General features: G+C 47.2%; 1 protein-coding gene across 1 annotated transcript in view; it reads left to right on the top strand.

Moving 5' to 3' along the window:
* The first annotated feature begins 415 nt into the window (after nt 1-415).
* The window catches only part of LOC147638510 (outer envelope pore protein 24, chloroplastic-like), a 60,914-nt gene continuing 36,302 nt past the window's right edge, over nt 416-25,027 (top strand). Inside the window, exon 1 of the mRNA XM_086798424.1 lies at nt 416-703. Coding sequence (XP_086654550.1) covers nt 503-703 — 201 coding nt within the window. The 5' untranslated portion in view covers nt 416-502. The remainder of the gene's footprint in view (nt 704-25,027) is intronic.

The following is a 25,027-nucleotide window of genomic DNA, read 5'->3' as shown; positions in this document are numbered from 1 at the left end:
ATTGCATGAGGGGGAGAGAGAAGAAAGCTTTGCTTGTTTTGTGAGAGAGATGCGAGATGGAACGAGAGAGAGAAATCTTTGCTTCTTGTCACACAAACTCAAAAAGAGAGAGAGAGAGAGAGAGAGAGAGAGAGAGGTATTAATGTCGGTAGAATGCAACACGAGGGCATATACTGAGAGAGAGAGAGAGAGAGAGAGAGAGAGAGAGAGAGAGGAGGCTGGCTATTTTTGTTGGCGTTCTTTAAGAAGATTCATATATATTTATGGCATGCTGTTTTAGTTCCATATCAAATCAGGAATATTCTCTGAGCTATTAATCGTACAGCCCATAAATGTGTGTAATCCCAACTCGTTTTACGTGTTTGGCGGACGGATCACCAACCCCACCCTGTGTCCGAAGCGAAAGTCTGAAACCACTTTGGCGCCCTTGAGCTCATTCGTCTCCCTTAAATTTCGTCGGCCTCTCCTACTTTTTGTCCAGGACGTCCATTATTGCATTCCAATGTCAAAGCTTTCCCTTAAAGCTAGGTATGAGCCCTCTGCCCAGGCCGCTTCTGCTACCCTGGCCGTGGGCGTGGGAGACTTGAAGCTCAAGGCCTCTTGCACAGATCGCACCGTCGAAGATGGCCTTAGCCTCGCCGGCGTCTCTCTCGGGGTCGAGAAGCCTGGACTCTTTATCATGGACTACGATCTCCCCAATCAGGTACATTGTGTGTGAGAGTGTGTGTGTGTGTGTGTGAGAGAGAGAGAGCAACACCGATGGGGCAAGGAGAGATGGTAAACTCCGGAATGAGTGGGGTCAGAGAGAGGGATCCCATTAGATAGTCCACTGTACTAGCTCCCTGTCCGAAGGGGTAGGAGGTGAAGGAGTTGGATCTAGGCCATCTAGCAAGGCTATTATAAATGGCTAGCCTATGAGCCCCGTCGAGGGCTAAGAGATACTCTCCATGGTTTGTGCGGGCTGTTGTATCTTGTGATGTCCGCTCCAGATCTGTACCCACCGTGTCAATCTCTTGGTACACGAGATCATTTGTCTCAAAGAAGGGTACATGTGCACAGCGGTGCAGGCATTGAAGTCTCCAATCAGGAGGATGTTCCCTAGATTGCAAAACTTCATAATGTCATCATAAAGGGCCAGGTACGGGGACTCTCCATGGGTGGCATATTTAGAATTGGAGGGTGCACTCTACATGTCTACTCGAACAGACCTACATCTGTCCTCAAGGCGCCATTGCAGTTCCAAACCGCAATCTCTAGCTTGGTCTCATAGGTCTCGCACCATCATTGGGCGCGTCGCTCAGTGATGATCACCCTCCCATCTTTGTACGCTGTCCATTTTCTTGCCTTTCGTGCGTCCAACATGCGTGGCATGCACTCCCTCCTGTGTGTCACCTGTGCTAGTGTGAGATAGTCTTAGAGGTAAGGCTTTTCTCCTTTTAGTGCCCGCCTTTTGGTAAGGAATGCTTGCCTCGCCTCCAACCCCGCAAACTTGAGGATGAGTGCGCGTTCCTTAGTGGTGTCTTTGCCCACCCTCCATGCCTCGACGAAAGAGGTATCAACAATTTTCAGCTTTCTGCATAGTGCTATGGCGTCCGGGATGATGGTGGGTTCTGTTGCTTCTTGGCAACCTCAATCCAGTTGTCTGCTTCTTCCACTTGTTTCTGTGTCTTCTTAATCACCTCGGCCCATGTGGTTGCCTCGTTTGCCTTCTTCTCCTCTTGTTCCTGGAGGGTCTTCATTTGCTCTCTAAGTGTATTCAGCTCATCATTGAGGGATAGTTGAATCTCTCCTTCTTCGAATCGAGTACGTGCCCTCAAGGTCTCGTTTTCCACTTTAAGGGTGGCGACTTGGGCCTCCAGCTCCGTGATTAGTGAGGTGTGGTGGTTGGTTTTTGCGTCCAACATTTGGACCGTTTCCTCCTGCATCTTGCTTAGCTGAGTTGCCATGTATGCTTGCATGTTTGCCTTCCACCTATCCATCTCCTCTTGCATGGAGGCACGCAACTCATGCCTAAGGTCATCACTATCCTTGTTCTCCCCGAGCTTCTTTTGTAGGTGCTCAATGTCCGTATCTTGCATTTTGCATACTTCTCTCATGGTGGTCAGGCATGTTTTGATATGGGGATCACCGATCTTCAGTGTGCTCGCCCAAATCGAGTTGTATTTCCTCTCCTTCTCACCTCTAGTCCTTGTTGCCGGTGAGGACTAAAGGGGTCCCCCTTCTAGTACTGATTTTGGTCCTCAGCTGGTGGCCCCCATAGATGGCCAACTGCAAGTGGGGAGGCAAGTAGCAGCAAATAGGATTATGTTGTTGACTTGGGGGCTTGAGCAAGGGCGGGTGGGAAAAGGGGGTGCGAAGAGAGAGGAACAAAACGAACAGAAGCGGGTGAAGAGGGAGAAGCGAACATGTGGGTGGGGAAAGGGGGTGCGAAGAGAGAGAAATGAAACGAACAGAAGCGGGCGAAGAGGGAGAAGCGAACAGGCGGGTGGGGAGAGGGTGTGAAGAGAAACGAAATGAACAGAAGCGGGCGAAGAGAGATGTAGGCAACGAGGAGAAAAATAGGGAACGAAGAGGGAGAAGCGAACAGGCGGGTGGGGAAAGGGGGTGCGAAGAGAGAAACGAAACGAACAGAAGTGGGTGAAGAGGGCGAAGCGGACAGGCGGGTGGGGAAAGGGGGTGCGAAGAGAAACGAAACGAACAGAAGCAGGCGAAGAGGGAGAAGTGAACAGGCGGGTGGGGAGAGGGTGCAAAGAGAGAAACGAAATGAACAGAAGCGGGCGAAGAGAGATGCAGGCAGCGAGGAGAAAAATAGGAGGCGAAGAGGGAGAAGCGAACAGGCGAGTGGGGAGAGAGAGAGAAATGAAAATGAAATGATATATTAACGTCTTCAGAAGGCCAAAATTGTCAAATCCCCACGGATCTTCCCTCGTGATCGATCTTGGTTCGAAACTCGAATCCTGCAAACAAACGAACAACAAACAAGCAAGGGGGTGCAGGCCTGACTCACCTCCCAACCATGACAGCCGTGGGCAAGCCCACAGACTTGGCTGTCCCCACCGAGCCACGAGCTGAGCTAACTAGGTTGACGTACCGACCAATCTCCTCCCCGCGACGTCCCATACCGCCACGAAGCTGCCCTCGCGGGCCTCGAGACTGCTGCCGGCCTTGGCTGCATAAAGCAGGTGCACGTCTGCACTAGATCCAGGCTCCAAGACCATAGAGCTCTCACAAACTCGCGAGACTCTCTATGTTCAATAACTAACCTTGGCCACCCTTTTATAGGCTCTTGGCCGGTCATCGGGCGTCCACACTTGGCCGCCCGCCCGTCCATACTTGGGTGCCCGCCCGTTAGTATATCCCTAACTCAGCTCGTCAATCAGCCTGCCTAGTTCCAAGCTTCCCCAAGCCTCGAAACTAGTCTTGCATGCGTATAGCACACGGTAGATACCCACTGTGCACATGACATACTCCCCTTCCTCTAAGAGCTCACTCTTGAGCTCACTAAAAAGCCAGGGTAATTTCTCTGAAGAGAAGTCAATGTCTCCCATGTAGCGTCCTCCTCAACACGATCCTTCCACTTGATCTTGTATTCCGTGATAAGCGTATGACGCAATCTTCGTTCACGAAAACCAAGAATCTTTTCAGGTTCGTGCGGAACAAATGTCATGTCCTGGACATCTATAATTTCTTGAGGAGTAACTAACTGATCTGCTCCACCCAGTACTTCCTTAAGTCTACTGACATGAAATACAGGATGAACTTTCACATGAGAAGGCAAATCCAATTCATATGCAACTGAACCAATCCCTCGTGTAACACGAAATGGTCCACAGTATCTAGGGGATAATTTCGGAGATCTACCTGTCCGTAAAGTCTCGGAATCTTTCGGAACTCGCAAATACACCATCGTTCCTTCAGAGAACTCTCTAGGTGAACGATGTCTATTAGAATAAAACCTGTCTCGGTCTTGAGCACTTCTAATAGATTCCTTCGCAACTTGTAACATTTCCTGCATATCTTGCAAAAAATTACGTGCTGCATCATGCTGAAGTCCTGAGAATCCTACTGTAACAGGTGATCTTGGTTGAAAACCGTACATAAGCATGAAAGGACTAAACCCTGTACTCGTATGCTTAGTACTGTTGTATGCAAATTCTAACATAGGAAGATAATCCTCCCATGAACTTTGTCTTTTGGATACATATGCTCGAAGCATATCCTCCAAAATCTGATTCACTCTTTCAGTCTGGCCATCAGATTGAGGATGATCAGAGGAACTCAAATTCAAAGTTGTTTCCAACTTCTCGAAAACAAGTTTCCAAAAGTCACTCGTAAACTTAGAGTCCCTATCACTGACTATGTCCTGCGGTAACCCGTACAGTCTAAACAATTGCTCGATAAACTGCCGAGCTAATTGCGTAGCTGTAATAGTCTTCCGGGTCGGTAAAAATCTAGCCATCTTTGTCAAGCGATCTACCACAACCCAAATAGAATCGTGGCCTTGATGTGTTCTTGGCAATCCGGTAATAAAATCCATGGAAATACTTTCCCACTTATTACCTGGGATTTGCAAAGGATGCAACAACCCAGCCTGTCTAAAGCGTTCAGCTTTATTTGCCTGACAAATCTGACACTTCAGAAGATAATCTTCTACATACCCTTTCATCTTCGGCCAATAAAAAGTGTGTTTCACTAATGATAGTGTCCTGTGTACCCCAGGGTGTCCAGCAGAAGGGGCGTCGTGACACTCCCTCAGAATCTTGGACTTAATGTCCGGGATCTGTGGTACACAAATTTTGTCATTACGGAATAGTAAACCATTCCGAATCATCCACTGACCTCCTGCAGCCTGAATAGTAGACTGCTCAGTCACCGAGTCTTGGTCAATCAATGAGCTCCCGTCCTGGATCTTCTGCCAAAATGGACCAAAATAACTATCAGTCCTGCAAAGCCCTCTCAATGACTGAAATAAGTCAGTAGAAATCTCGGTGAACGACAAAGAATTCACCTCTCTAATCCGACTAAGCGCATCTGCAATATTATTCATGGATCCTTTCCGATAACGGATCTCAAAATCAAAATCTTGCATTAACTCTGCCCAACGAGCTTTCCTTCCTCTCAAATCATCCGCATCACACACATACTTGATTGACTGATGATCAGTCAATACCACAAACTTGGAGCCATATAAATAATGTCTCCAAACCTTGAGAGCATGAATCACAGCATAAAGCTCCTTCTCAAGGGTTGGCCAACGAGATTGAGTGTCATCTAGCTTTTTACTTTCAAAAGCAACCGGTCTACCATCTTGAAATAAAGCAGCCCCGATAGCATAGTCACTGGCATCAGTTTCAAGAACATAAGGCCGACTAGGATCAGGCAATGCTAAGATAGGTGCTTCCTTGACTTTATCTTTCAAAAGTCTGAAGGCCATATCCAAATCGTTATTCCAAGTGATAGGCTGATTGGACTTACGTCCACGACCTTTCAATAAGTCGGTCATCGGTAGTGTGAGCTGAGAGTACTCCCGTACAGATTTCCTAAGAAAAACTACAAAACCGAGAAAAGAACGAAGTTGTTTCACTGTTCGCGGTATAGGCCAGTCCAAAACCTTCTGAACTCGGTCATAGTCAATGCTCAATCCATCTCTAGTGATCTTGTGTCCCAAGTAAATGATGTCGGTCATAAAGAACTCACATTTACTCATCTTGGCATATAGTTGATTCTGTCTTAAAATAGCTAAGACAATCGTGAGGTGTCTGACATGATCCTCAAGAGTACGACTATAAATCAAAATATCATCCAGGAACACCACCACAAATTTCCCCAAATGTTCACGAAAAAGATCGTTCATCATTTGCTGGAAAGTGGCTGGAGCATTGGTTAACCCAAAAGGTAATACGAGAAACTCGTAATGGCCATACCTAGTCCGAAAGGCGGTTCTTTCGACATGCCTTTCATGAATACGTATCTGGTGATAGCCAGTACGCAAATCTATCTTCGTGAAATATTTCGCTCCTGCTAACCGGTCAATTAGGTCATCTGATCTAGGGAGAGGATAACGGTTCTTAATAGTCAGCTTGTTCAATCTTTTGTAATCTATACACATTCTCCAAGTATTGTCCTTCTTTCTCCTAAGCAACACAGGTGCACCCCAAGGTGATTTACTTGGACGGATCTGGCCCATCCTCAAATAATCTTCGAGTTGTTTAGCCAACTCATCTTCCTCAGCTTGGCTCATCCTATAAGGTGGAATACTCACAGGATGAGCACCAGGGATCAAGTCAATACGATGATCTACTGCCCGTTCAGGTGGTAAACCTGATGGCAGTTCCTTAGGAAATACATCTTGAAACGAATCAAGTATCTTCTGTAATTCTTTGCTTTCAAACACACTTAATTCATTCACATCCAATGAAGGGATGAGAAAAGAAGAAAGTGGAATCAATACACAATGGAAAGCGGTGTACAAAGAAGAATTCATTATATTTCCAAAATCAATTGTATTTACAAGAGGTCCCTGAGAGGGATGGATACAATCACCTAAAATACTATACTTGGTGTCCCTATGCTGAAAAGAAAAAATATGACTAGACCAATCTATCTGGACATCAAGAGTCTTAAACCACTCAATCCCTAATAACAAGTCTACATTTTCCAGATGCATGACATAGCATTCCAGAGTATCTTTGTAGTCCTGAATCTGGATTGGAAGCATCTCCACTTTGCGATCCCAAACTTGTCTGCCCGCAGGTAGACGTACCTCATAGGTATGGTCGCTGAGTGTCGTGTCAAGACTCAATTTCTGCACAAGTTTGTAGTTAACAAAATTATGCGAACTGCCAGGGTCTAAAAGAATGTGAATTTTATGGCCATTCACTTCTCCATAAACTCGGAGAAGATCATGTATGCCAAATACCTTAGAATTGAACAAACAATCAGAACAAGTACTAGGGCGAGAAAGTACAGTAAGCGAGAAAGTACAGTAATTGACGTACCTGTCAAAGACAACTGGTTAGCTGCCTTTGGTTTGGGTCCTGCGTTTGACTTGGTACCCTTTTTCTTCGGGCACTCATTACGCATGTGTCCTTTTTCTTCGCAGATAAAACAACGTCCTTCCTTCTTGAGCTTCAAAGCCCTAAGGAGTCGTTTCTTCTTCGCTGGTGTCGAACTTGTATTCTTCGAAGGTTGGTCCGAAGACTTGCCTTCAGTCGTGTTAGCCATAGGTGCGGAGAACTTTCTTTTATGCTTGTTCCCCTGCTCGGTAACGGGTTTTGACTTGGAAGAGACCATCGTATCATCATAGATACGAGCTGAATGAATGGCCTCGTCCAATGTTTTACATTTGTTATTTTTAACCTGTAATCGGTACGAGTCTGGTAAACCAGCTACGAAAAACCCCAACAGAGTAGTGGGATCCATCTTTGTAGCCTTCATCTGCAAGTCACGAAATTTCTGGAGATAGACCTCATAAGTGAGGTGCTGCGAGGTCATGGTTAAAGCTGAAAACCGGGCAACAACATCGTAGTCATCCTCTTTCTTGAGTAATTCCTTCTTGAAAATATCTTCAAATTGTGCCCAAGTCGTTGGCTTTGGGTTCAGTTCCTTCCACCAAAGCACAGCTTTGCCGGACAGGAAACCTGCTGCTAACTGTATCTTCTTTCCATCATCATATGGATGAAACTGAAAGTGAACTTGCCACTTGTGTAGCCAAGTGTCCACGATCTCCTTGGTTCTCTGCTTTTGCTCGCCCCCGAACGGTTCCGGAGTAATATTGGGGCCTAAAGCTGAAGCCAAGGTATCCATTCCCGAGAAAGTAGAGAGGGTAGTGGTCAATAGAGCGATGGAGTTCTGCAAAGCCTGCATCTGGGCTGCGATTTGTGCCTGACGTTCCGTCGAAGAAGCTTCGAGAGCTACTTTGAACTCTTGGAAATCTGATTTTGACACAAACTCGTCAAAAAGATCGGCATCAGTGCCTTCCGTAGCCGGCAAGCCTTCGCGTTCCACGAGGGGCTCCAACTCTGATTCTTGGGTCGACATCGTGAAGAGGGTACGCGGAGAGAAAATTTGGTCTTTGCACAACAAAAGTGCGAGCGAAACTCGAGAGCTTGAGAGCTTGAAAACTTGAGAACTTGAGAACTCGAAAACTTGAGAACTCGAGAACTCGAGAGATGTGTGGCAAGAAGCCCACTAGAGGGGTTTATAAAGGTTTCCCAAAAGCCAAAAAAAATCTTGAAAAGCTATGCTTAGCTTTTACTTTAGCTTTTGTGTTTTTTTTTCTTTTTTTTTTCTCTTGAATAAATATATATATATATATATATATATATATATATATATTAATATATATATATATATGGATATATATATTCTCTTGTCTTTAAAAATAAAAAATAAAAACCTTGGAAACCTTAAAGACCTTGGAGGAGAGATGACTTTTAAATTTTTATAAAAAATTTAAACTTTTTAAAAAAAACGAAAGCTTGTAAAAACGTAAGCTTTACTTCTGTTTTTTTTTTTCTCTCCTGAATTCACCCGTCGGTGAGCTGCCGGCGCCTGGATTAGCTGCCGGTTGCCATCGTGGACTGCTGACGTAGTCGGCTGCACCTTCGCTCGAGCGCTGACCGCCAGCATGCGCTTCGCCAGACTGCTGGGCATGGTCTGGGCGCCAACCTGCTGGACGTGGACTGGGCGCCGGTTCCTGGCATGAGCGCTGGCCCGCCTAGCCTACCTGGCTTGGGCGCCGGCCTGGCCTGGGCTGCCTGCGCTAGGCTGCGTAGGCCTACATGGCCTTAGGCGCCTGCCTACAGGTTCTCTTGCGGCCCAAAACGCACACCCGCCAGCAACGATTCAAGCAATTCTGCGCTCGCTCTCTCTCTCATGCGCCAAAAAGCAACAAAAATCAACATGCTTTTTTTTTTTTCTGTTTTCTCTCACGACTGTACATGCGACTGTACACAAGGCCTCTTCTTTGCAAAAGCAATCAACCCAATCAAAACTACATCTCCCATCAACATGGGATTCTTTGATGAAGAAAAAACACATACAAAACTGAAATCTGCAGTATGCACAGAAAAAACAGCAAGCTTTTTTAACACATACCGTACTTCGACCTCTTCTTCTCTACCTACCGACTTGCTCGTTCACGAGGTATGCTCTGATACCACTGTCAAATCCCCACGGATCTTCCCTCGTGATCGATCTTGGTTCGAAACTCGAATCCTGCAAACAAACGAACAACAAACAAGCAAGGGGGTGCAGGCCTGACTCACCTCCCAACCATGACAGCCGTGGGCAAGCCCACAGACTTGGCTGTCCCCACCGAGCCACGAGCTGAGCTAACTAGGTTGACGTACCGACCAATCTCCTCCCCGCGACGTCCCATACCGCCACGAAGCTGCCCTCGCGGGCCTCGAGACTGCTGCCGGCCTTGGCTGCATAAAGCAGGTGCACGTCTGCACTAGATCCAGGCTCCAAGACCATAGAGCTCTCACAAACTCGCGAGACTCTCTATGTTCAATAACTAACCTTGGCCACCCTTTTATAGGCTCTTGGCCGGTCATCGGGCGTCCACACTTGGCCGCCCGTCCGTCCATACTTGGGTGCCCGCCCGTTAGTATATCCCTAACTCAGCTCGTCAATCAGCCTGCCTAGTTCCAAGCTTCCCCAAGCCTCGAAACTAGTCTTGCATGCGTATAGCACACGGTAGATACCCACTGTGCACATGACAAAAATGACCTATGAGACCAAAAAGGTTACAACAATTGGTGGATCTGATACAATGTCTGTGTAAGAAAAGCTAAAAACAACTAAACAACTAACTTAAATTGAAACAACTATGAGGACAAGTACGGTACTAGGAGCTCCTAATGGATAACATCTGGGAGGAAAACTCTAGCAACAAAGGTAAGCATCATACACATCACTATCCAAAGATGTCTCTCATTGGTCGATGGTGGATATCCTCAATGTCCTCCATGGTGAGTACTCTAACTGGACGTCTCCCATGCCGTGCTAGTATGGTCCTAATCCTCTGTTGTAGTCTCCGCCGGTGTCTGGTCGAAAGAAGTCTGTAATCTGCCTCCGTAGGTGTCTCTCCCTCTCTCATCTCCTCCAAGGTGGTACCAAACATTATGTACTGTACGGATGCGTACGTACTGTACGTTGTTTGGTATGGAAAAAAATTTTAAGGTACGTAAAAATACGTACCATTGGTAAAAATACATAAAAATACATAAAATCTCAGAAATTTCAGTCCATGTCCACATTGACATATAAAACTTTCGAAATAGAGACACAACAAGGTCAAAAACCTACTAATTCAAAAGTGAGAAATTAGAATCACAAGTCGTCAATCATACTTAATAAGTTAATCGTACTTAATACTTAATACTTAATACTTATTACTTATTACTTAAGACAAGTCACATTGTCACAAGTGAGTCGTGACAACTCACAATTCACATCAAAAAATGATGAAATTTGAAAACGAGTCTATGAATAATGACAAAATGTGCCATGTCCATACAGCACCAAATCAAAACTAAGGTAATCCAAATCAAAACTCATCATCCGATGAGGATGATGACCCTAGAGAATCAAGCATATAACCCTCTGTGATGACATTGTCCTCGTCATCATACTTAGGTCCTGTCATCATGGGCACAGGTGGGTGGGCTGCCTCAGATGTCCCTGTCCCTGCCTCTGCATCATCCTACTGGGTAGTGTGAATGAGGCGAACGGCCTCATTCGCACGTGCTCGAGGAGTCTGAATAGGCAGCTTCCCTCTCCGGCCAGAACTCTCTGCATCTGCAGGTCCCTTGAATTTTCCAGCTCTCTATGCAGGAGGCAAAGAATCTTGTCCTGCTCATCTCTCAACCGTTGCTCTGTCTCATCAATGGTGGTAGGATCTGGGACCAGCTTGACACGTGTTGGATCCACCTATTCAACGTAAAACCAAAGAGAACGCAGAGTGTCAACGACTCAACTGTGTGTATACTATAGTATAAAAGCTATGTAAATGGGAGACCAATCCCCATAAGAGAATGAATAGGATAAACTCACCTGTTTTGGGGTGCCCAAAGCATGATAAGCTCGTACGAGCTTCATGTTGGCCCTACAATAGACGAGTCTCTCTAGTTGAGAGGTGCTCAAACGATTGCGTATCTTTGTATGTATGAGCGAGTAAGCGCTCCAGTTGCGCTCACAAGCACGTGCTGAACAATCCTGCACTCCAATTCAAAAAAAGTGCTTCATTCATGTGAGCTCGGTAATTCCCAACAAGCTTCACAAGACTAGTTTATATGGCATAGTACATACATGATATACATACCTGAGATATGAAAGACCCGACTCCAGTGTAGACTCTGCTGACGAAGCAAGTTGCCTGGATTCGGAGGGCGGCCAGACCAAGATAAATGTGTCAAAAGCTGTTGCCAGTCGGAAATCAAACGGGTAGAAAATGGACAACTAGGTATGCGGCCTTGAAAATGCCCGAAAATAACATCCGGGATAGCTGGTGTCCAGTGCCCAAATGCTACTGTCCTGAGAGAGGCAAACAAGCGAGAAAGCATGAGTGTCCAAGGCTGACGCTGTTCCAAGAAAGTAGGCTAGAGCATGGCCTTGCGAGCAAGCACATGAACATGTAAAACCCCCATGCATCTTTGGCGTGCAAACATAACTGCATTTGAGAAGATGCACTGCCTTACGGTCAGTTTTGGTACGCCAAAGAATTCTATCTCTCTGGACATAAACGTGCATCTTTTTGTACTCAAGCTCTAACCATGACTCCGTGTGTCCAACCTGGGCTTTAGCTCTGACCATCCTCTTCCATTGGTCAGTCCTCAAAACATTGAAGGAGATATTGCACTCTATGAGAGTGCGAGCAATCTCCATCTCAATGTCACGTGCATCCCGCACTTGGATGCCACGTAGACATTTTCTGTACAGAAGGTGCAGGACCTGGGATGGTGAACTGGTCCCATGTGAGCCCAGTCCGGGACGAGTCAGCCAGGGATCCATCTCAGTCGTCCGAGGTCAAGTGTGCATTGTCCTGCACATGAGTCCAAGGTCAGGTGTGCACTGTCCTGCACATGATGTCATGTGCATCAGCAATGCCATGGACCTTCTCAAGACTAAAACCAGAAGGGGCAAGCAGATAAAGACTATGAACCAGTAGAAGATGGACATGGAGCAGGACTTGTAGCAAAGCATGGATCAGAAGGGCTGTCGTCTGCATGGAGGCTGACATCAGCAGTACCAAAAGGCTGTCGGCTGCAGGGCAGAAGGTGCTGGCAGCAGGCGCATCAAGAGATCCAGTCTGGCTGCATTTATTGGATATTAATGAATTATTAACTGGCCGACCAGCAGTCGGCCAGTTCCCCATTTTGTTCAAGGGGCTATAAATAGCCCCCCTTGCTCTTTGTTTTAGGCATTCTCTCCCACTAGGGGATTGGATCATAGGAGGTCCCATAGGGGACAGATTTTAGGGTTAACAACCTTTTTATGAAGGCAGCCCATGGCTGTACAGATATGTACCTTTTTGTACCATAGTATATACTGAAATTCCAGCACTTCTCACTCACTCTCTCTACTCTCTCTCTACCTGCGTTTTTGCATCAGATGCTGCGTTTTTGCATCAGAAGGTTTTCAAGAGTGTTTAGGGCTGAAAGAAGACTACCCAGAGCTTCCGCGCATTACATTGGTATCAGAGCATCAGGCTCAGCCAAGCTAAACACTGAATCAGTCCCATATGATGGTGTACAGGTCCAAGGTACAGGAAAGTACATGGATTCGAAGCCCAAGGCGGGAACACAGATCGGGAAGAACTCCCAGGAGGTTTGTTGGTGGTGTTCCACAGTGCCAGATGGGGATGGCAGTTCCGTGAGCCAGATAGGTTCTAAGGGAACGGTCCCAAGGGAGGTTGATCCTCCAAGGGTGATGTGAGAGTGCCAGACTCAGTTCCAGGAACGAAGACCAAGACGGTGTTCAGAGTCAGGGCAGGAATGGATTGTGGACTAGAGGAAGACCAGATGCATAGATCTTCATCAGAGACAGAGTGGTTTGGAGAACAGATCGGATTTTCAGAGAAAAAGGTTTGCCAGGGATGGATGATGACAAAGGGACTTCGGGACAGGATTGGGATGATGACAGTCATCCAAGAGCAGGTTGGATTCCCGTCATCAAGTTTAGCAGAGGGGGATGTCATGTGCATCAGCAATGCCATGGACCTTCTCAAGACTAAAACCAGAAGGGGCAAGCAGATAAAGACTATGAACCAGTAGAAGATGGACATGGAGCAGGACTTGTAGCAAAGCATGGATCAGAAGGGCTGTCGTCTGCATGGAGGCTGACATCAGTAGTACCAAAAGGTTGTCGGCTGCAGGGCAGAAGGTGCTGGCAGCAGGCGCATCAAGAGATCCAGTCTGGCTGCATTTATTGGATATTAATGAATTATTAACTGGCCGACCAGCAGTCGGCCAGTTCCCCATTTTGTTCAAGGGGCTATAAATAGCCCCCCTTGCTCTTTGTTTTAGGCATTCTCTCCCACTAGGGGATTGGATCATAGGAGGTCCCATAGGGGACAGATTTTAGGGTTAACAACCTTTTTATGAAGGCAGCCCATGGCTGTACAGATATGTACCTTTTTGTACCATAGTATATACTGAAATTCCAGCACTTCACTCTCTCTCTCTACTCTCTCTCTACCTGCGTTTTTGCATCAGATGGTGCGTTTTTGCATCAGAAGGTTTTCAAGAGTGTTTAGGGCTGAAAGAAGACTACCCAGAGCTTCCGCGCATTACACATGAAACAGTGCTAGTCCGCACTGTGAGTCTCCCTCTGGAATGATGTCAGATGTTCTGTGTATCTAGTTTGCAACCGGATGCCAGACCTCTGTGGGCATGTAGGTTTGCATGTAGAGATGGGGCCAGCCCATAGGGCTACCCCAGTGCGAAGATTTGCACTCTTAGTGTGGGCATGGGGGAGGATGTAGAACCACCCCCAAGGGACCAGGAGGGCCCAGGCTGTGCCCACCAGCCATGGCATGGGTTGGAAGGGCTGTCGGCCAGCCCTAGTGCTTCTGGACAGGCAGCCGACAGGGCTAGAAACCCTACCCAGCAGGTCGGCCAGGGCAGTCCCACACCCATGCGCAGAGTGCCCAGCAGCCTGGTACTGTCCCAGCAGGCATGCGCAGAGTGGCCAGCAGTTTGCAATAGTGTGAAAGCACAATATTACTAAAGACATGGTCGTGAGGCTCAATAAAGCTGGCCGACTGGATGATAAAGGGAGTATAAATACTCCAGCCAAGAATCAATGAAGGCATCTCATAATTCACCAAGTGCATCAAGCAAACAAGGGCCAGGACAGCCAAGAAGTTGCTAACGCAAAGGGGTGAAAGACTGAAGGTCAAGGGCAGGATTTTCCAGCCAAGAAAAGGTCAAGTTTCTGCATTTGTTTTCAGATTTACATCATTCTAATAAAGCAAATACACCATCTGTGGTGGGGGCCTTACAGAGGGTAATTGGGACCCAATACTGTGTCCTCTCCATCTCCCCCTTCTCTCTCTATTTTCTGCACTTCTCCTTTCAGTTTGTGCGTTAATTCCGTCGCAAAAAGAGTGCTGATTTCTGAGTTTTGAAGTACTTATCCTCCTCCGAAGCTTCCGCATATTACAGTGGTATCAGAGCCTACTTCAAGGACAAAGATTCAACAAACAAAACCAGAAAATTTTTTCGCTTGTGTGGTTGGTTTTTAGACGCCAGTGGACTACCCCCTTTCGGAGTGACTCCTGTCCCTTGAAGGACGGTTGGTTTTTAGCCTCCGGAAGCCTCCGGAAGTCTCCCACACAGATAGTGGATGGTCAGATTGCGTTCCGGAAAGGAATTGCATTTTCCCGCTATGGCGAGCTTTGGCGACGAGAGAGAACCAGAACCATGGGACCAGAGTGCACCAGGCAGCCCAACGAGGGCACCCGGCTTGAGTGTCACAGACATGTTCCAGCAGATGATGCGAGCAATCGCAGACTAGACAACCAAGTTGGATGAGCAGAAGGCGCGGATTTTGGCTCTGGAGGAGCGTTCTCGCTCTCCAGCGTCGCGTTTTCCATCTCCTCCTCCCTCTCCTTCCGTATTCCAGATACCAGATCCTCGTCACAGGGACCCTCTCACGGGGTCACAGCCGTAGCCAAGCTTCTTGCTTGAGATGCAGATGCGTGCATTGGAGATTCGACAACGAGAAGACGACGCCATGCGACGAGTGGAACACGAGCGTTACCTCAGAGCTTTGGACGCCAGATTGACACCGGCGGCGCCCTCGAATCATTTTCCCGAGAAAATGAATTTCAGTAAGTATAATGGTAAACTCGATCCCACTACTCTTTATTCATGGTTACATCAATTTGAAGCTTACTTTGCCGCAGTTAGGTAAACAGATACTGACAAAGTGATTTTAGCTAGTTGGTACTTGGAAGGTGAGGCCATTCCTTGGTGGACTCAGTGGGCTCATGCCCACACCAGAGCAGGTATGGCAGCTTATGTGTGGGACGAGTTCGTCCGCGACCTTAAGCAGCGGTTTCTACCGCCCCACTATCTTGAGCGACTCGAAGACGAGTTCAGGGGAGCACGTCAGAACGCGCAACCAGTCCTTCAGTTTGCCAATAAAATTTCGACCTTGTGTCTGCAATTAGGCTTATCTGATACGGACAAGAAAGGGCAGTTTTTGTATGGCCTGGACACGCAAATCCAATGGGAGGTGCGTATGTTTAGGCCAGCCACCTTTGAGGACGCACTCTCGCTTGCGCAGAGTGCAAAAATGAAACACAATGGTGGCAAGCCCAAGACTTCCCAGCCGGCTTCTCCCAAGGCTAACGCCTCGGGGGGCAAAAGCCAGAACCAGACGGGGTCTTCCCCAGGACAGAGCCCGGGAGCCTCAGGCTCCAAGTACTCGAACAATGCGTCTAAGCTTACTCCAGACCAGAAAGCGGAGACAGGCAAGACAGGTGGCAAGTTGAGTGCTGAGGAGCTTTCTCAGTACAAGGAGGAGGGTAGATGTTTCTTTTGTCACACAAAAGGACATACTTCTCGGGATTGTCCGAAGAAGCCTCCAAAGGCCGCCGCCGCCTCCACAGCTTCCGTGGTGAGCATAGCTCCCACACAGATCCCAGCGGCTACCCCTAGTTCTTCAACCCCCGGTGCTTCAGTTGGAGCAATTATTAGCCGGGAGCTCGAAGATAAGCAGAAGGGCGCCCATGACCAGGAGTATGAGCGCAAGGAATTGCTCAAGTTCTTTGGCTACATAGGTGGCCAGAGAGTCATTGTCTTGTTTGACAGCGGCAGCACGGAGGATGTGGTCACGGAACAGGCCGCTAGGCGTGCCCGTTTCGAGCTGACTCCGGTGGACAAATAAGTTGAGGGTTTTAGCACAGGTATGACAACGAGCGTCAAGTATGAAGCTCTAGGTGCTAAGTTAGTGATTCAGGGCATAGAGTTTGTGCGTGACTTTATGGCTGCCCCTCTTGTAGGAGCAGACATAATTTTGGGTATCCAGTGGTTTCACAAGTTTCTTCCTGATGTCAAGTGGGACAAGCACACGTTCCAGATTGATCGGAATGTGTCAAACATCCCGGTGACCATTAAGTGTGAGCCAGGTATTCCAAACTTTCCGCTCATAAGCCACTTGCAGGCTAAGCGAGCAGTCAGGAAAGGCGCACAGTGTGCGATGATTTACATCGAGACATCCCACCAGACGGTGGCCAGTGCTTCCGAGAAGTACTCGGTTCTCCATGAAAAGTTCCAGAAGATTTTTCTTCGAGACAGTCTCCCTCCCCAGCTTCCCCCGTCCAGACCGGAGGATCACAGGATTGACCTCCTCCCAGGCTCGAAACCCCCGAGCAAGTTTCCGTATTGCCTTTCCAAGGCAATGGAATCGGAGTTGGACCGCCAACTCCAAGAATTGTTGCAAGCTGGCTTCATCCGCCCCAGCGTGTCGCCATTTGCAGCACCGATCTGTTTGTCAAGAAGAAAGATGGGTCTTCTCGGTTGTGTGTTGATTATCGTGCACTCAACAAGCTGACTATCAAGAGCAGATTCTCGATGCCTCGAATTGACTATATTCTCGAGAGGCTGAATGGAGCTAAGGTGTTCTCCAAACTGGATTTAAAGAGTGGGTACCACCAGGTACGGATTGTAGAGGGGGACATCCCCAAGATAGCCTTCCGTACAGAACGGGCCCACTATGAATTTGTGGTTATGCCATTTGGATTGACGAACGCCCCAGCTACATTTAACCGCATGATGATGCGTATTTTCCGGGAGTTGATTGGAGAGTGTGTGTTCATATTTGTGGATGACATACTCATATTTTTAGCCACAGTTGAGCAGCATGACATTGATGTGGAGAAAGTCCTTAAGTTGCTGGAAAGCAACGAGCTCTATGTCAATGAAAAGAAGTCAGAATTTTATCTGTTCTAGGTACATTACTTGGGATATATAATTAGTGCTGAAGGCATTCGACTGGATCCGGCTAAAGTGGCCGAGATTATTAACTGGGAAGTACCTCAGACCGCTTATGACATTAGATCATTTGTGGATATATGCCAGGCATATTCCACCCATATTGACAAGTTTTCCGACCTCTCGGCAGACCTCACCGATCTGCTAAAGGGAGTGAAAACAAGAAGGCAAAAGATTCGAATGACTCCACGAGTGTTGGAGGCATTCCAGAACCTCAAGGTGGCTTTATCAGAAGCGCCTTGTTTAGCCCTTGCCTCGTGGGACGAACCATTTCAAGTGATCACCGATGCGAGTAACATCGCAATTGGAGGTGTATTGCAACAGAATGGTCATCCAGTAGCTTACATGTCTCGTAAGTTACTGTCCGCCGAGAAGAACTACTCAGTCTATGATCGTGAACTCCTAGCAGTTATACAGGCCTTGAAACATTGGAAACATTTCCTGTATGGCCGTGACTTCGAGGTTCGCACTGACCATCAGGCATTGCGTTGGATTCAGACGATGCCAAGTGCATAGTGGAGTGATCGACAACACCGCTGGAGTCAGATATTCCAGCAGTTCGGTGGCATGATTGAGTACCTTCCAGGAAAGGCCAATCCAGTGGCCGATGCTTTGAGCAGGAAGGGACAAGTATGTGCGATTCAAACCACTAGACTTGACCTTGTTGGTACAGGACTAGAAGACATGAAGCACACGTACGCGGATTCCGAGGAATTCGGTACACAGTGGGAACAGGCATTGGATGCTACAGGACCATGCCATTTCCTGATACACGATGGTTGGCTTTTCTACAAGGGCCGACTATGTGTCATGAAGTCATTCCGGGCAGCTCTTCTCCATGATGCCCATGACGCCATTACAGGTGGTCGCAGGGGCATGAATTCGACTCTGGAGAAATTAGAACGGCAATACTATTGGCCAAAGATGAGGCGTGATGTGTTTACATATGTACAACGCTGTGACATTTGTCAAAAGGTGAAAGCTCCTCGTGGAAAGAAGATAGGGTTGTTACAGCCTTTGCCAATTCCTGAGGGTCCTTTCCAGGACATTTCAATGGACTTTGTCACAAATCTGCCTCCCAGTCCGAGTAAGCGTAATACACAGTGTTTAACTATTGTTGATAGGTTCAGCAAATTTGTTATGCTTATTCCTTGCAGGGCCAATGTGACCGCCGAGGATGTTGCCCAGCTATTCATTCGGCATTGGTACCCGATTGGCGGGATTTCTAGGACCATAGTGTCAGACCGAGATGCCAAGTTTACCAGTCATTTTTGGAGGGCATTGTTTGATAATTTTGGTACTAAGTTGAATTTTTCCAGTGCATTCCACCCACAGACAGATGGCCAGACAGAGATATACAACCAGTTGGCCTTTGATGTGCTGAAGTGTTATGTCCACGATCAGCAAGGTAAGTGGGAATCGTTTTTGCCTTTAGTTCAAGCTGTTTTGAATGACTCTTTTTCTTCAGCTATTGGCAGGACTCCATATGAGGCAGCGTTTGGAAGGCCTTTCCAGTCGTTGTTAACCAGGACTTCGTCTTCAGTACCGGAGGCGAATAGAGTGACGGAGTCTTACCAGGAGATCCTAGAGTCCGTTAAAGACAGATTGACTAAAGCACAAGAGGCCTACACTCGACAGGCCAATAAAGACCAAAGGGACATGAAGTTTTCGGAAGGGGATTGGGTGTATCTTCGGATTATGAAGCAAAGATTGAAGCAGGTGGGCAAGCGATGCCCAAAGTTGTCTTTCAGGAGCTTCTGACCATTTCCCATCCGGAAAAAGATTAATGAGGTGTCTATGCAGTTAAAGCTACCTCCGAGTTGGACTATGCACGATGTATTTCATGTCAGTTGGTTAAAGCTATATGCAGGTCCACCCCCTTCAGAGGTAGACGAAGCGGAACCAGACATTATTGATGAAGCAGAAGTAATGGTTCCAGAACAGATCCTTCTGTACCGTTTCAAGCATGGCTCAGGCTAAAGACTACGACAGTTCCTCACGAAGTTTCAAGACCGAGGAACTCATGAAGCGGTATGGCTCGACAAAGAATTTTTCGAAGACTATCCGGCATTATTGACGGATTATTTGGAGGCTATGCAGCTTCCGTCAAGTTAAGCAGAAGGGGATGTCACGTGCATCCCGCACTTGGATGCCACGTAGACATTTTCTGTACAGAAGGTGCAGGACCTGGGATGGTGAACTGGTCCCATGTGAGCCCAGTCCGGGACGAGTCAGCCAGGGATCCATCTCAGTCGTCCGAGGTCAGGTGTGCATTGTCCTGCACATGAGTCCAAGGTCAGGTGTGCACTGTCCTGCACATGAAACAGTGCCAGTCCGCGCTGTGAGTCTCCCTCTGGAACGATGTCAGATTTTCTGTGTATCTAGTTTGCAACCGGATGCCAGACCTCTGTGGGCATGTAGGTTTGCATGTAGAGATGGGGCCAGCCCATAGGGCTACCCCAGTGCGAAGATTTGCACTCTTAGTGTGGGCATGGGGGAGGATGTAGAACCACCCCCAAGGGACCAGGAGGGCCCAGGCTGTGCCCACCAGCCATGGCATGGGCTGGAAGGGCTGTCGGCCAGCCCTAGTGCTTCTAGACAGGCAGCCGACAGGGCTAGAAACCCTACCCAGCAGGTCGGCCAGGGCAGTCCCACACCCATGCGCAGAGTGCCCAGCAGCCTGGTACTGTCCCAGCAGGCATGCACAGAGTGGCCAGCAATTTGAAAGCACAATATTACTAAAGACATGGTCGTGAGGCTTAATAAAGCTGGCCGATTGGATGATAAAGGGAGTATAAATACTCCAGCCAAGAATCAATGAAGGCATCTCATAATTCACCAAGTGCATCAAGCAAACAAGGGCCAGGACAGCCAAGAAGTTGCTAACGCAAAGGGGTGAAAGACTGAAGGTCAAGGGCAGGATTTTCCAGCCAAGAAAAGGTCAAGTTTCTGCATTTGTTTTCAGATTTACATCATTCTAATAAAGCAAATACACCATCCGTGGTGGGGGCCCTACAGAGGGTAATTGGGACCCAATACTGTGTCCTCTCCATCTCCCCCTTCTCTCTCTATTTTCTACACTTCTCCTTTCAGTTTGTGCGTTAATTCCGTCGCGAAAAGAGTGCTGATTTCTGAGTTTTGAAGTACCGATCCTCCTCCGAAGCTTCCGCATATTACAGTCAACCACCTTTTGGCTTTCTTTGACCCAAGACTGTGCATGCACACGAGAAGGCAAGGTGGTTTGCCTTTCCATATATGTATCACCCTCATCCTCATCTTGCATGACAGAAGGCCTCTTTCTGGCAGACGATGCCTGCTCAGAAAAGGCAGGCTGAGATTCATCAACCTGCGTGGATGGACCGGCCAAGTCCCCAAGAAGAGCATCATGAAGCGCATCTTGTCTCTCTTGCGTGCCTCTTCCTCTTCCAGCTGTCCCCATTGCAGGGAAATTTTCAGCAATCAACTGATCTCTCAATGCTGGTGGCACTCTCTTGCACCCAGCACAATTGTTGGTGGTGCCAATGCCTGTGAGGTGCTTGATGACACGAGTAATGGTACTCGTGAGGGTGAAATTGTAGTACTTGCACTGCCATTGTCGAGTGCCACTACCTGCCTGCCTTGGAGTAGTCACAATGCGAATGACGTTTGTGTGCGCCTTCCAGTATGGGTTCTCTCGCTTCGGCATGATTGCTCAGACAAATTCAATGCACAATGCCATACAATTTCAATCAAGATTCAGCAATCATGCAATGCATAATATTTAGTGGCAGCTCAGCTGAGAGAGAGAGAGAGAGAGAGAGAGAGAGAGAGAGAGAGGAGAGAGAGGCTGAGAGCTCAGTGCACGTTCCACAGATGGTGGGCTAAGGCTCTGAGAGAGAGAGAGAGAGAGAGTTATGTTGCTGCCTTGGGGGCCTGAGCAAGGGTGGGTGCGGAAACGGGGCCAGGAAAAACCTTGATGAAAAGGCTAAAGCAGGCATTACTGGAGGTTATCTTCCTCCAGAGGAGCAAAGGAAGTACCAGTCAGAAAATAGATGTTTTTTCTGTCATATTATAGGGCATGGTAAGAAGGATTGCCACAAATGGCAAGCGGCACAAGCCGCCAACGCTTCTTCTGCCACAGTTGCCACAACCTCCCCAGCTCCTCCAGCCCCGCCTCCTACCTCAAATGCAGTTCAACTTTTACCTTCCATGCATCCTATGCCATCCATGGTATCTAATGCTAAGCAGAGGGTGAGAGCGATGCTGCTCAAAAGAGCCTCATCCGAGCTTATGGCTCTGCCCAGGGCCGATAGTTTGTAGTCCTTTTCGATATGGGTAGTTCTGAAGACGCCATCTCTCCCGAGTTGGCTAATAAATTGAACTGCACATTAGTCCCATATCATCTGGATGTGGACGGGTTTACACCTGGTCTTCGCACCCACATTTCCCAGAATACACAACAATTTGCCTTTGAAGTTTAGAAGGCCTCATTTCAACGAGATTTCATCGTCTCACCTTTGTTGGGGTGTGACATGATCTTAGGAATTCAGTGGTTCCGTCAGTATGAGCCTATTCCCAATGACACTTTTACTATTTGTAAAGGTTTACCTGAGCCTGTCATGATTCGTGGGGATAGAAGCATTCTTGGCATCCCATTGATTTTACATCTCCAGGCCAGACGAGCTATCCGCAAGGGAGCAGAAGGAGCACTCCTTTATGTTCGTGCTCAAACAACCCCTCCCTCATTAGTAGCATCCCTTACATCTTCAATCCCTGAGTTAGCAGACCTCCTATCCAGCCATCAGGACATTATGCTTAGGGATGATCTCCCGCCCAGTCTCCCACCCTCTCGCCTTGAGTACCATCACATTGATTTGGTCCCTGGATCAGATCCTCCTAGCAGGTTTCCCTATCGTCTTTCCAAGACTTTAGAGGGCGAGTTAGAAAAGCAGTTATCTGAGCTTCTCCGAGCCGGATTCATTCGGCCTTCTTCCTCTCCATTTGCTGCACCTATCCTATTTGTCCAAAAGAAGGATAAGTCTGCATGCCTTTGTGTAGACTACAGGGCATTAAACAAACTCACTATCAAGAATAAGTTTCCTATGCCTAGGATAGAGTACATTTTGGAGCGTTTAGACGGTGCTAAGTTTTTCACTAAGATCGACCTCAAGAGTGGTTACCATCAGGTCGGCATTTTTGAAGCTGACATTCCAAAAATAGCTTTTCGGACAGAGCGTGGTCAGTATGAGTTCGTAGTCATGCCTTTTGGGCTTACAAATGCACCTGCAACGTTCAATAAGATGATGTCTAGGATTTTCGCAGTCCACATTGGGAAGTGTGTTTTCATATTCCTTGATGACATACTAGTCTTCTCAGCCACTGCGGAGCAGCATGAGAAAGATGTGGAGAAAGTCTTGCAACTTTTGCGAGATAACCAGCTGTACATTAACGCCAAAAAGTCTGTCTTTGGTCTTAAGGAAGTTCATTAATACTCAAGGCTAATGCATTAATACTCAAGAGTTCAACTTCTACAAAAAGTTAAAATGAAGTACAATACCAAAAAGTTGGTAAGAAAAAAGCTAAACAATAGACTCTAGAGTCTAGACAATTTCTTGCGGAAGGATGTCTATTTCCTCCTCGTCATTTGCATCATCATCTTGAGCCTCGATAGGCTCAACCTCTTCATCCTCCTCCTCAACCATTGCTTGTTGAATAGAACCAGATTCTACCTCAGTCTTATGAAAGCCGATATACATATCACGTGTATATTCACTTCATTTGGTAAGCAAACGTAAGTTCACATTAACAAAGACAAGGTCATCAACTTTCTGAGCTCTCAACCGGTTCCCCTTTTTGGAGTGGATGTAACTAAAGTGTCACATGCACTCTGCACTCAGTGCATGGTGACAAGATGGCTCATCATCAGAAGTGCAACAGTTGTACAATTTTAGAACCCAATAGGATGATAATTGTCGTATGCCGTGACCCCATTGTACATCCTCAGTCCAGGATAAGTCAGGCACGAGCTACATAGGTCATTCCTCAGCCTTAGCGGGTCAATCAGTCAGTCAAGTCCCTTAACCCACTTGGAGAGAATCATTCATGCATGTAGAGTCAGTAGAAGCCTTAGGGTTTGCATCAGAAAGCACTCTGCATCCTGCATAATATGCATTCATATGCGTGTGCATCATTTAGAACATCCCAGAAGTCTTAGGGAATTTACTAGGATTTATCTGGTATTTTTTCCATATTTAATAGTTATTTATTTAGCATTATTTGCATTATTGCGCATTTATAAATATAAACTTTATTAAAGGACCAACCTCCAATTAGTATAAATAGGCTGGCATAGGGCTTAGTTTCTCATTCAGTCTTCATTGTGCTAAGAGCTCTCCTCCTCAACCCCAGGAGTATCCTTGCCTTCAGCCCTAGACTAATCCAGCCCTTGGAGCTCATAAGCTTGCTTCTCCAGCCCCTTGAGAACCCTTGCTTCAGTCAGCCCTAGGCGCCTGCCATCAGCATCACTTCAGTCCCTGATTCAGCCTACAGCCCCACCTCAGATCAACGCCAGAATTCAGCAGCAGCCCATCAGCGTTTCTGTCCAGCCGTACAGCAGCACATCAGCGTTTCTGTCCAGCCATACAGCAGCAGCCTGCGTTTTCTGTCAGCATCAGCATACCTGTGTTTCAGTCCAGCAGCATCCCTGTAGGTCTGCGTATCTGTCCACAGCAGTTTCCAGCCCTGAATCAACAGTTTGCAGCCGTGTCCAGCCTTCTGTGCATCATCCATACATGCAGCAGTCATCTGGTGAAGGTAACACAGCATTCATAAGTGTTTTCAGCATTCTAACATAGTGTAGAACAGTTCACCTTCTTCTTTTCTCAGCCTCAGGTGTGCAGCCCTTCCTCATGCCCTTGGGAAGAGTGCATAGGCTCGAGATCAGGTCATCAAGGTGTTTCTATAGCCATGTACAGATCAGCCACTCTCCGATCCTCCGAGATCTTGCGTTTGGCTTATCTACAGTCCACAGTCATTCTCTCTAAAGAAATAAAGCAAATACTATCTCGTTATCGGGATAGGGGGTCCTTCAGTGGGTAATTCGGGACCCAATCTGGTGTACAGTTCTCATCTCTCTCTCTCATATCTCTTTAAAGTTTGAAGTATTAAAGTGGATTGCTAAACTCACGAAACTCAGGATACAGAAGACGGTGTGAGCATTTGTGTGACAGGATCTTTCAATACAAAGACTTCCGCTGCATATCACATAAAGATACTCCATAGTCGCTCCAATGCTGAAGAAGAGCACGCTTGGCTTAATATCCTTATGGCCAAATTCTAAAGCTCTGGAGTATCAGCACCATAATCCTCCTATCATGTAACACCACCAACACGGGATTTGAAAGTAAAGATCTTTCTTAAATGCCTAGATAGAAATCGATTAATATATATTATACACCCATTTTTTACCTATCATGTTGAGCATCCTCCCATCCAAACATGCCCTCTTTGCCACGATAGCTTGCAAGCTGGTCCTTCACAAG

Source organism: Cibotium barometz, chromosome 5 (genome assembly GCF_041138505.1).
Source record: "Cibotium barometz isolate CiBa-2024 chromosome 5, ASM4113850v1, whole genome shotgun sequence".
Lineage (NCBI taxonomy): Eukaryota > Viridiplantae > Streptophyta > Polypodiopsida > Cyatheales > Cibotiaceae > Cibotium > Cibotium barometz.
The sequence above is the reverse complement of the archived record's forward strand: the minus strand, read 5'-3'. Positions and strand labels throughout refer to the sequence as shown.